Source organism: Falco cherrug, chromosome 5 (assembly GCF_023634085.1).
Source record: "Falco cherrug isolate bFalChe1 chromosome 5, bFalChe1.pri, whole genome shotgun sequence".
NCBI lineage: Eukaryota > Metazoa > Chordata > Aves > Falconiformes > Falconidae > Falco > Falco cherrug.
Genome location: NC_073701.1, coordinates 73,314,351 through 73,327,462, shown reverse-complemented (window position 1 = coordinate 73,327,462; position 13,112 = coordinate 73,314,351). Strand labels below are relative to the sequence as shown.

General features: G+C 35.6%; 1 protein-coding gene across 3 annotated transcripts in view; it reads right to left on the bottom strand.

The window, feature by feature from the left end:
* Nucleotides 1-394: 394 nt before the first annotated feature.
* Nucleotides 395-13,112, bottom strand: part of HGF (hepatocyte growth factor) — a 57,534-nt gene continuing 44,816 nt past the window's right edge. For 2 of the 3 annotated variants that reach the window (XM_027811475.2, XM_027811474.2), the window contains exons 11-18: nucleotides 12,524-12,663; nucleotides 10,392-10,430; nucleotides 9,822-9,918; nucleotides 7,024-7,098; nucleotides 6,287-6,433; nucleotides 5,466-5,572; nucleotides 3,439-3,584; nucleotides 395-1,245 (exon numbers count right to left, since the gene is read on the bottom strand). In XM_027811475.2, coding sequence (XP_027667276.1) covers nucleotides 1,075-1,245; nucleotides 3,439-3,584; nucleotides 5,466-5,572; nucleotides 6,287-6,433; nucleotides 7,024-7,098; nucleotides 9,822-9,918; nucleotides 10,392-10,430; nucleotides 12,524-12,663 — 922 coding nt within the window. In that variant the 3' untranslated portion in view covers nucleotides 395-1,074. Of the gene's footprint in view, nucleotides 1,246-3,438; nucleotides 3,585-5,401; nucleotides 5,573-6,286; nucleotides 6,434-7,023; nucleotides 7,099-9,821; nucleotides 9,919-10,391; nucleotides 10,431-12,523; nucleotides 12,664-13,112 lie in introns of those variants that run through there. The other variant, XM_027811476.2, reaches the window with a different exon arrangement.

Genomic DNA, 13,112 nt, shown 5'->3' with positions numbered 1-13,112 from the left:
TAGGTAAGGTTTTATCAAAGATCTGAAGTCTCTGAAAGACTATTAATGTATAACTTACTTTTCCCAGTATTAAGTCTCTCAGCCAGGCGCCAGATTCACCTATTCTTTTTCCTGCTGTAAATACAGAGTTTCATGAAATAACTAGAACCAACTGAACTTTGAACACTTCTCTTTTGAGAAAGATTTGGACATATTTGATTGAAATTTCTTTTAAATGCCAAAGTCTGACAGGAACTCATTAGGATTAATTTTTCAAACTGCATGAAATACTCTCTTCAGCATTATAAATTCACAGATATTTCTGGATCTAACTTCAAACAAATGATTGATAGTTTGCTAACCAACCCACTTCTGTGTCTCTTCCCTCATCCGAAAGGGTTTTTGAGATATCCGAAAGGGTTTTTGAGATATCCGTTAGGGGACCACATATATCCTGAAGGAATCAAGTACAGAACTAGTATATAAGCACTGTGTAAAAGGTATTGATATTGAATTTGATGAGAAATCTGCTTATGACAGACTTGTCAGAGTCCATCAATAATTAAAATATTAATTTCTAAAGAGATTATTTTAAATGAAATATTGAAATCTTTGACCTCTATAAGGGGGGGAAGAGAACTATAATCACATGTGCTGTCCTTAACAGATGCATATTTCTCTCAGTTGGTCTTTCATCTTATATGAAGAGAAATATATGGCTCACAGAAAGAATTAGATGTATTAAATAAAACCGCAATTTTTTTCTCCTTCTAAGATAATCTGAAGAGCAGCATTAAAGAGGTCATATGATTTATTTCTATAAAACCATTTATCATCCAGTAATAATATCTTCGCAAAATTGTTTACCCATTCAAGTATCTTCAGGAGATATGTCACCATACTTGCATATACTGTAAGTCACTCCAACAATTATAAAACAACACTGGTAGACAAAAACACCAAAAAACACCCATAAATATTAAAAGAAATTCAACAAATGTGACTATCAAGTAGTAAAAAAACTGTTGATCTTTACATTACACATTAATTCCATGGTGTCCAAAATTTTTCTTTGAGTGGAAGTTGATGAGTTTTTCAGGGTTTTCTGTAGGTCATCATAATCTTGTGTATCCACCGGGAATAATATGAGACCCGTACAAAAATTCCAGGACGATTTCGAATGGCACATCCACGGCCAGGAACAATGACACCAACTACTATCTTGAGCCTGTTTTGTTCGCAAACCAAGGGACCCCCATAATCTCTCTAGAAAAAAATAAAGAGCGTCACTTCTCAAAATGCTTGAAGACACAGCTCCCACCTGTCTCTCACCAACTGGTTTCTTTAGTGGATGACCTAGCTTAATGAACAGGCAATAGTTATTCTTGCCATAGAACAAAACCCAACTTCCAATATGTTTTTCACAACCTGAATTTACGAGAACTAATGGCACGTTGGCCTTTGACCTTTGGTTGCTTTCCTGGCAAACTAAACCCTGCGATCCATCTTTAGATGTAATTCTAGTGATTTCACTACCAGATCTTACTCTCCTTTTTCAGCTACCTGCGAGCATAACATTTTTCAATGTGCATGTAAACCAGATGAGCTGAAAGTGTGTTGACTCATAAACATCTCTGTTATAATAACAGGCTTTGCATCAGACTGCTGACAGAGCCAGATTAATATCTCTCTGTCATTCAATCATCTTGCAAGGCCCCAGGATGAGAATCTATTGGTCACAAATAGGCAGGTGTGTGTGGGGAATCCCAATCATAATAAAGGGTAATATTTTGTAGACACAATTTTCAGACATAACTTGTTACTCTTTTTCATTATTCTGAGTGAAGGAGACATCTATGCACTAGTATATATATTTGGTGAAAATTTGGAGTATGGCCGACTCAGATCAGGGTCTTGTTTAGCACTAAAGTACATTCAGTTTAAACTAGATTGAAACAGTAATTTAGATAGATTCACACAGATTTGGCACTTGGATGTAAATGCTGGGGGTTTTACCCAGGTAAAACTTATACTGAACCTGGCAAACTGGATGTGAAACTAGACAGTAAATGTTCATATCAGATAATGAGACACTGTTTCAAAAAATAAAAGCTGACAATTAGCATTGTATTTTCTCTGGATCACCAGAGAAATAACAATGCTTGACCTTTATTTGGTTTGGGGTTTTTGTTCTGAGTGGCTGCAGATTAGTTCCCACTTGAACAATGAACTATGTCAGTACCATCAGAGCAGCTCAAAAAACACATTCAGGAGCGAAGTTTCACCTGCCAATCTGATTTTGTTTCTCTGCCTGTTCTCTGCTGAGGAAAGAAGCTTCAAAGGGGAACTCAGGGAGCAGGAAACCATGCAGTGATTAAGACTGATTGCTAATATTAATTCAGTCCATTTCTTCTTGCAGAGGAAAACAAAGTGCAGGATTCCCAGCAGACTTCCATGCAGATGTTTCATTTGTAAGCCTCAACACATCTAAGAGCTCATTTATGATTAAATATTTTATTTCAAGAAAATATTTTGCAATAACAAAATAATCCTGTGGAATATTAATAATAAATGGAAAAGGCCTCAGCCTGATGAAGACTTCATTTCCCCATGGTTAGGTAGTACTCTTGGGTAGGGAAATTTTCACTACTTGGTTAACATTGGCATAAAGAAATCATTTTTTCTACTCCAGGTATTTAATGCATAATAATGTTCACAACTATCCTCCTTCTAGACATCACCTCATCTCATCAGGTAGATTTTCCATGCAAAAAAATATATCTTCCTGTAATAAATGATTTACAGAACTTCTCCTCAGATATCTTTTCTCCATCGTCAAAATTAGCCCCAAGCAAAACAAATGTATGAAACTATAGTTTCATTGAAGCAGTTCTTCTGTCCTCACTAACATGTTGCTCAGGCCTGATTAGAGATATCAAATGGTTCAGCCTTCTGACTAACACTGAACCTCAGTATGTTTTTGGATCTTTCTCTTTCCTTCATAACTTTATCAACTCTGTCGAGCAGTCTTTTTTGTATTTTGCATGCAAATTTTCACCTAAGTAGTTAAATTTGCTCCAGCCTTTGCTTTCTACTCAAAATAAACTGCTGTTGTTAGCACACAGTCCACTTTAACCCTTATCATACAGAACAAAAATTTGTCCCACTCTAGCAAAATGTTTAGTCTTATGAATATATTTAACATTCATGTAAATCCCTTACTGGTGTGGTGGTATGGTGAAACTGAACTGGAGCAAAGGAACCTCTTCCTGCATTCTGGAAGAAAATAGATCACTAGAAACACAAATTGTTTTCCAATGCAAAAGACTAAAATATTTTATTATGTACATCTTCAATGCAAAGAGAATAATTATAAAAAACTCTGTTATTTATTTTTTCTGGGAAAGAAATAGACAGGCTGATGGCTCCTAAGAATGAACTAAGAACTGTAATATTTACCTCACAAGGTCCAGCACCAATGGTTTCAGCCACAGCACAGATTTCTGACTCATTCACAGTGATCTTGCCTTTGAGATATTGGTTGCATTTCTCATTTCCCAAAATAAACAGGTTTGCTACCCGGAGAAGGCCATCATAGTTCATTACTAGGATTGAAAAGTGAACGAAAACATTATTTTGCTTTAGGGGAATAAAAATAATTGAAGATACAGTCTGGATAAACTTATGGCACTTCAGTTGTTGCACTTTCTCTCCAATACTCACATTTTTGTCCATCCTCACTGTTACCATGCATTTGCCTTTTGGATTTCTTATATTTGCTACAAATGAGATTTTCAAGAAATTTGTTTGGTGTGCATGTCTGTTCAGCTCTCCGACAAGATCTGGAGAAGTTTTTTGTATTAGAAGAAGGGGGTAGGGAACTGGATTTACTCTACAGTTCACCACCAGCTTGCCCTGTTACACCACAGAAATTGGAAAAGTGAGCCTGGGAATATTGTTACTCCCATTAGCAGAGCAAGGATTTTGCTCCCTGCCTTAAACATGAGTTAATGTGCAACAGTGCCTGCCATGGCCTAGGGAAGGACGTGTGACTTGAAAAACACTGTAGCAGAGCAGAGTTTTTCTCATTCTGTGCTGGCTCAGCTACACTGAATGACTTTGTGCCTGCAAGGGCAGACCCACAGCCTTGTGCAATCTCCATTCATCAGTGTGAAGGTCAGGAAGCAGGAGCCCTGTGGAGCTTACTCTTGTTCTACACGTCGAAGACAAGTCTGTACAAGCAGCAAAGATAAATAAAGGGCCTGGATCTGCCTGTTCCCTGTCCAGCCATCAAAAGAACATGCCAGGCTTGCCCTTCACTGGCTTATTATCCTATTTTCTTGAAAAAAATAGATGTAACACTTCTTCCTTCCCTGACCAGGACGCTGTGAGCATTATAAGTAGTACATAAAATATAGTACGAAGTCCTTGGGTGACAGATTTTAAATACATACTGTATTACATAACTCCACCACATTGGAAATTCCTTATCAGTTCTCTTAAGCTAAGCTTTCCTCTGATACTGCACCATGTTCCAGCCCAACTTCCCTGTCCCCTAGACAGCCATCGCCCCCCCGGAGGGTGGCTAATATGGCCATGCTGGGAACATCAAAGGCAGTCATCTGGGACAGGGCTGGTACAGTTTATTTGCCACTCACAAAGAAATGCAGAGTAATGGTTACAAGGAAGAGAGCCTCAGAATTACAGTTTAGTTTCTGCTCTGCTTCCAGGGCAGTGTGAGTATGTTGCTGCTGCTTACTCAGGGTCTGTGGCAAAATGACATTTGAGCATAGTAATTATTGGAGTAATTATTGTCAACTGGCAGCTATTAACTTTATCATCAACACATAATTAGCCAGATACAGTATTTACCAGACTAAATAAATGTCTGTTCTCCCACATACTTTTATTTACTTCACACAAAAACTGTGTTTAGCAAACATTAGTAAGGTTGTAAAGTCAAGTACTCAAAAGTTAGGAAATGCCAGACATAGGGCTGCCTCTGCATCCTTAGTTCACCACATTTGTGTCTGTTAATTATGTCTTTGATTACATGATTCCATATTAGTTTTTCCACAGAGCAGCCTACTTTGGAATACAGAAAGAGACAGCTCAAGTAGATGGATAGGAATTTTTTTCAAAACGGGGTTAGAACTCTACAAACCATTTCTGCCATACTTTTTAAACATGTAGAACAATATTTTTCTCTAGTTCATTCTTTGTAATGCTTGAATCATTTTGTCTATCACTGGAACAAACAAACAAACAAACAAAAAAAGATGCACTAGCAGAAAATATTTCATATTAAATGATCTTAGATAAAATGCTCAAAGATTTACAAAATTAGAAAAAAATTTGAAACCGTATTTCATAACAAAAAGTGTTGGACAACCGTGGCATCAGGCAATACCAGCAGCCTCACCTATAATGACAAGAGGAAGTAAGCTGTCAACGTATTCATTTAGTTTTTAAAAATAGTTTCTTACATCCAGTGTATCCCCATCCATAAACACTGCAGCTGGTCTTCTCTGGAATGGTACATCCAGAAATGGGCAATCGGATTATTTCTACAAAATTTGTCAATATGGCAGGTCTGAAAAGAGAAAACAAATAATAGATATAGTGGATTTTACTTAACATTCTAAAATGTATCTTAAAAATGACGTTAAGTCTATTATAGACCACAGCAATTAGAAACTGTGCCAATTTTTTCCTTTTTTTTCCATCTTTGAAGAATATGACGGATTTTTCTACCTTTTTTTTTTTTTGCTACAGCTGTTAACTGTCAAAAGATTTCTTGAAATGCTGTCACCGCTTTTATGCTCTTTAATTGGGTTTTCATCTTAGAAATAAGTAATGATGGCATTTCATTTGAATATATAGTTTTGCTAATATGGAGAAAGTTTGAAAGCTCATATATACACAAGGATCTCAGTTACAATCTGATGCTTATTCTATAAATTAAAACAATATACTTGTCAATGTGGGTTAGTTGGTTGGTTGTTTTTTAAAAACACAAACCCAACACTAAAAAAAAAAACAACAACTCCCAACAAACCTAAATTCGGTAATCAGGAAAAAAAAAACGTAGGCACAATTTTTTTCAGAAGTAACGTCTCTTTTCTTAGGAAAGAAGATGAACTTGAATTTCTGCATATATCAAGTAAAAGTTCTTTCAATTCAAAGTTTACCCCATGGAGACATCATCTGCAGTATCAGACATAGTAGAGAACTCAATTTGCAAAACTTACTCAGGAAGAGTCTCATTCGTCACTTGAAAGTTCTGAAATTCATAATATCTACTAACCTGCTAAGTTTCAGTAAGACCAAATCTGACCCTGTGGGGCCATATACCAACTGGGAGATATTCAGAATTTGTCTGTGCTTTTCCTCTCCCTTTCCTTTGATATTGTGGACTCCAAGCCAGGCTTTGTAGTCTTTCAAATCTTTGTACCTAAATGAGGCAAAGTTGGTTAGGATTTTACTGAGTGTATAATAAAATAACTCAAAAACCTCTGCTTAATATGAATATGCTAGAAGATCTTAACTAATACTCTTCACCAGAAATGGCATTATGCTGCCAACTGCTATTCCAAAATCAACATGCTCAGTTGTAAGTTTTTGGTCCGAAGCCACTACACAATTTTATCTTTAACTGTTACTAAAATCTATTTTTTTTCCTAATAGTATACAAACAATTAAATCCTTAAACAGTATGAACCTTTGAACTTTTTGAGAGTTGTCCAAGTTTTCTATTTTATTCTGTCCAGTTAAGCAGAAGCATGCGATTATTTTTATAAAGAGTCAGTTGTCTAACCATCACACTTGGAAAATATACTTCTATGTAAAAATAGCCAGAGGACTTTGAGATTGACAACAATGCTAACAGAAAATATCAAGGTCCCACAGGACTTTTATATCAGAAAAACAATGTTAAAGCCAAACAGGAGGGAAAACTGCTACATTTAAGTTAAAGAATTATTGTGTTGATAAGTTCCTGAAAATAGATGTATTTCAATATTGCAAAACTACAGGCTACTGTACCGAGAAGGGAAACACTGCCTCGCTGTTAGAACCCATTCTTCCTTTATCAAAGTACCTCCACAGATATGCTTATTCCTGGGTAGGGGGGGGAAAGAAAAATAAGGAAAAAACATTTTAAAAAAATATAATAGTATTAGTCTTTATGTAGTCAAAAAGTTTAAAGAGTACTTTCGCTCCCCATGTATTTTTGCTAGTGAAAAGTGGCTGACTGACAGCCTGTGAAAACATGTCTCTGTCCCTTTGCTCTACAGTTTCAAGGCTTATAGTAACACAAGTTTGCAGAGATTTACTCCAATGTATAAAAACTAGGAGGAAAGAGAAATTCAGTTATTCTGTTCATTTAGTGGTTGCAAAGCTGAATTTGTAACAAGACGCCTAATTAAAAAAAAAAAAAAAAGGCAAGCTAATTCTTTGTAATAGGAACATTCAAGCAAGTCCCCAAACTGACACCAGATGTAAACAACATTTGGTCATTATTCATGTAGGTATTAGTCAGAGCATTGACCTCAAGGTGGAGAGTTCCTATTTGATTACAAACCTTATGAGATTTCTATCCCCACATACTTCAGTTGGAAACAATCTGCAATGTATGACATCCTACATGTGATTATAGAAAACCTGAAGCATAATATATCAAGTAAAATTAAAGCAATTAAGCATGACAGTTCTTTCAAAAATAAAGATGTCTGTGGAATGCAGATTAATTAGTTTCCTTCTTTGTGCCTCCAAAATCACATTTATTTTCTGCAGCTCTTTGGAAAGTGAATCAGAATTGTCAGCAATTTGGGAAAAGCTTAAAATCTCACAATTTATAAATTCAAATCACACAAATGTTGAAAGCTTTGCAAAGAACTGCTGGAAGGAGCCCAGACTCTATATGGAGTTCAAAGACAGCAGAATAACACAGATGCTTGCCTCTTTTTTTTTTTTTTTTTTTTTTTTTTTTTTTTTTAATTGTATTTTGATTGAGGAACAAAACATCTGAGCCAAAAGGCTGGGTTCTTCTTAAAATATAGATTGTGCCCAGTTTTATTATAAAAATGTCACAATCAGGAGTACAAATGTGTTCTTCTATGTTATGTTTACATCACTAATTATCAAAAGGAATTTACAAGATTGCATCATCTGCTTTAGAAGATTGGCTAGTACACATAGGAAGATTAAGCTTCTTACTTAAATGTGGGACAAATCCAGAGCTGATTCCATGAAATAGATGAAATTCATCCAAATATGTTTAAATATACCTGATAACAGAATCTGGATCAGATATGTAAGAAAATATGTCATTGATTAATTTAAAATTTAGAGGTGGGCCTTGGTTGCCAAATATGAGGACAAGTTTCTAAGTATCACTCAGCCTTTACCATTCAGACATGGCAATTTCATTTTGAGGTGTACAGTTAGTTTTTCGTAGAAAGTCCTGAAGTTATAAAGATACTTTTTTCAGACAACATTCTGTTTGCTTCCTTGGTAACAACACCAAACAAAACTACATTTTTATGCCCACATGGAATGTTTAAAAATATATTTTGCGGCTGGAGTATTCCAGGAATCCCGTTTTTGTAAAAGAATCTGAACTTATTTAAGCACTCATCTACTTAATGGAATTTTGTTGCACAGCACAAAATAAAGGTTCAACTACCTTAACATTAGCTATTTAACTTTTTAGGCACCCAGACTGGATGCACCTTACCTGTCTAAAAGTTCCTCAAATATCACGGCTGCTTTAAAAACAGTGCAAAGATCAACTTTTCCAGAGAGTGATTCAGCCCATGTCTCTGGTCGTTTAGTCTAGGAACAGAGTGATGTGCCTCTAGAAATGTCTTTCTGGACTATCTACTACACTTCCAGAAAGGTCTAGTTCTGATTGGATCAGATCTTATGAAATGCAAAGATTACCAGAGATGGGAAGGGCCTCTCAAATTTCTCTAACAATAAAGCAATGTAGGAAATAGGGGGTTTACCTTTTCCTTTACTCCATTTTTTCATTTAAAACCTATTTTGCAACATGGTTTAAGAAGAAATGACAAATTGTAAGCTAATGGAAATGAGCTGTACTTCAGTCTGTACCAGCAGACAAAAAAGACGTGGGTTTGGGGTTTTTTCCATGATAGAAGACGCAAGCGATGTATCTCCTGTTATACATTAATGATTCACACTTCCAGCTGATGAGTTATGAACCAGAGTAATGAATGCAGGAAACAGTAATTCCGTGTTCTGGCTTTTACACAGTAGCAAAGTAAGATCTACCATAACGTAATACACATTTCCAGCTGTATATGTTAGGGTCTTGTTTTACAGAATGAAAAAGATTTCCTTATAGATACTGCTTAGTTTTTTAATACAGAATAAATTTTAATTGCATGCAATGATATAACAAGACAGCTAAATTTGACATGGGTATAAATTCTGAAGCCAACACTTCACAACTAAATGCACTGCTGTTAAAGTGAAAATATTGATATGAAACTTTTTTTTTTTTTTTTTGGTAACAGTCTCTAAAATAAACAGTTGAATGCTGGATGCTAAGCCAATCTTATGAAAAGGTCTGCAGTAGCTAATCAAAAGTGCAGAATTCTATGAATGCTTTACAAGCCCATAAGTTTTTGATAATGAAATATATTTAACTGATGGAGTGAATTCTATGAAATTGCCTGATGTTACAGGAATGCCGGTGTTCTGCTTTCACATAATTTAACTGCAATTTAGAAGTATTCTCATTATGGTCAATATTTTCTACAGTTGCAAAACAAGTATCCTAATAGATGTTTTTTCTTTCTAATCAAACTGATATTTACCTGTATGTCAAACTAACCACCCATCCTTCGTTAGTTTGTGTTGGGATTCCATTTACAACTCTCAAATGTTTTGTTGAGGCACAAGGAATGACAGTATCTGAAAGCAGGTCCAGAGATCACATTTTACTAAAAACAGCGGTAGGAAACCTGTACAGTTGCACATAAGGACCACAAGAAGGTCAAAATTTATTACAGATTAACTTTCCTGCACTAATGAAATATATTTCTAGAGCATCAAAACTACTTCAGTGAACCCGGATGAGTCTATATAAATATTCATAGAGAATATAAAAGATATATATTTAAATAGATTTTTCAGAGATTTACATAGCTATAATATACATTGAAAATCATTATAATTCACCACTGGCAGACAAGACAGTGAGAATAGATAAAAAGAGTATAGTAAAGCTATTCTACATTTTCCTATTGTAAAAATATTTTTTCCCAAGCTGTATATTTTTTTTGTATCTTTAACTAATCTTTCTTTTGTTTCTCAGTTGGAAAGAAATGGGTAGTCTGAAAAGATAGAATACATGCACTGCAGAGTACATCTGCAAAATTACTTACCATCCAAGCTGGTTGTAGTAGGAGTTGTATCACCTTCACCTAGGCAGACACATGAAATAGCCATAATACAAAATTAAAATGCATCTAAAAATTGAATGGAGTAAAGATAAACAGCAAATGGCATATTGTTAATTTTAATAGTTCTTAAAGTTTTAAACTTCAATGATTTCTTTAAGTCTGCAGAAGCACAGTTCGGTAAGGATTAACAAGAAGGCAGAATCTCATTCCAATAGAATGAAGTAAGAATTAAACATTTTGCAACAGTAGTTTCAAGCATTTTTTTTTTCCTTGTCTCAATCCTGAATACATTAGGCTATCTATCATGTTCAATTTAAATGTTCAAATAAGCAAATGCTGAAAAATTAAGTTGTGACTTTTCTATAAGCTTTCAGGAAATGTAGAAGTTGTGATTAAATCCAAGTCAGATTTAATGAAAATTTCTTATTTCCCTAAAATGTTTGAATCTTCAAAAGTCCTTTTGTATTGCTGTCAGCAAAAACTTATACTTATCAAAACCTGTCCCCCAAAATTTGGTTTGGTTCTTCCCTCTAGTCCAACTCAAAATACAGTTACAACAAAGTTGCTTAAACTTGGTTCTACATTTTTGCCGTTAGTGAGGTCTGCAGAGTGACCCAGCATTATGAACTGGATGTACAGGTATAGCTACTGAGAATTTGCACAGGCAAAATTTAAAAAATCTCATCCAAGTAGATTTCCATCATCAAGCAATAAACAAATATACACATATAAAAAGATATACAGTTATATGCACAGTTAAATTTCCATGTGTATGTATACACATATACATTATGTGTATTTGTACTTATGCATGTGTGTGTGCGTGTATATATATATATACATATGCACACAGAGATAGCTTCATATAAGCATTGCAGTTTGAGGAGACCAGTTAAAGGCAGGAGGTAAGTACACTTGGGAACTGCCAGCATTTTTTCTGTACCGGTTGAGCTGGCTATCAGTACCTGAGTGAGATGCTAGTAGTTTAATACTAGTCCATTCAAATTACAATTGTAAAACAGACATATTCCAGCTCTGGAGTTTGATTTCAGAAATCATAACACTGCCCATTGCCATATACCCTACAAATATTTCCTTAGGAATTCATAGATCCAGTTAAACTTAGAGTGAGTGAATAAAACTTATGTTTCTTCAGCCGTCGGTCTTTATCTACACTGACACAACTAACCTTTTGCACAGTTTGTTTACTCTTCACATAGATGCCAAAATATCACCTGAGACTTCAAATATCACCTCTTAGAGGTACTACAGTTCAGACTGTGAGAAAATGCAGCAGATTGCTGCTAAGAATGAATGTAACATTATCCCTAACCTCTAGAGATCACAGACATATGTTCAAAAGGTTGATTTACCATTTAAATGTTCTCCCAGTGTATTCAGCACAGCAATTTAGAAATAAGAATTGAAGAGAAAAAATTTGAACATAAATGTGAATTGCACATTTTTCGGCATAAATCTATTTTTTTCCACTGAATGATGGTTTATTACTGAATTCCCTAGGATTTTTAATTCTGTTTATTTAAGCTATTTAGATTTTAACATGCAACTTTGGAGATGTGATGTTTCTAATTATTGCCAGGAGTTAAATCATCCCATAAACATCAGAGAGCTGAATCTAATCTATATAGCACGTATACACTTCAACATATATATAGTGCGTTACCCCAACTTTACAAACACAGATCACACAAAGAGACTATGAAGCTTTTAGTACAGAAGATACCTGTCCCTGTGTTTCTTGAGGCCACAGACAGCACTCTGACCACTAGAAAATTCTTTGTCTCTGTCCAGCCCTCTTTCAATTGCTAGATCTGATGGAAAATGTTTGCTTATCTATTATAGCCCTGTTATGCTCCTGCTGCATAAATAAGCCTTGAAATCTCCAAGCTGGTCAAGGAAAAAGGACCCCTTGTTCATATATTGCACAAGCACCTTCAGTCCATTCCTTCTCAATCACGCACAATTGATTCTTGATAGAATTATACATTTTCTGCTGCCACAAGTGACAACAGAAAGGTGTGCATACACATCTGACACCATGGCTTCACTGGGACTGCACAGTTGACAACGCCTGAGGCATACCAAGTACTCACATCGAGAAATAGGACAGTAATCCCAGGGAACGAGAGGATCATCTGTGTAACACCAGGGACCATGAAAATCATCATCTGGATTGCGGCAATAGTTTTTCTTCAGTTTACTAACATCTGGTTCTCTGAATATTTGTATATGCCTACAGGGAAAAAAAATTCAAAGTGCTGAAAAGCTTTATACTATAGCCTAAATTTTCAAAGGTTAAATGTTGCATTGCTCCATATTGTAGTATTAGTTGATTGAGAAGCCTACAGGTCAGGGTTTAGGGCTGGTTGAAATCAAAGAGAAGATGAGACCCAAATATTTGCTGGATCTGGGTCCAACTTTCCTCCAGTTAGTATTTTAAGCACTGTGTCCACTGGACATCTGGGAGGTTTCTAGATCTCCCACTGGAGCTAAAATCCCTGGATACCCTCAGGCGGGATCATTACACTGATTAGAAGAATGTCTGTGCTGCCCTCAGTAAATCTGCAGGCCTCGCTGGGAGCCTAGGTACCTGCTCCCAGCAGATTAACAGCACAAGGGAGCACTGAATCTGCAAAGAAAGCTGAATCTTCAGCAAAGACAAACACAAGAAAGTTAACAAAG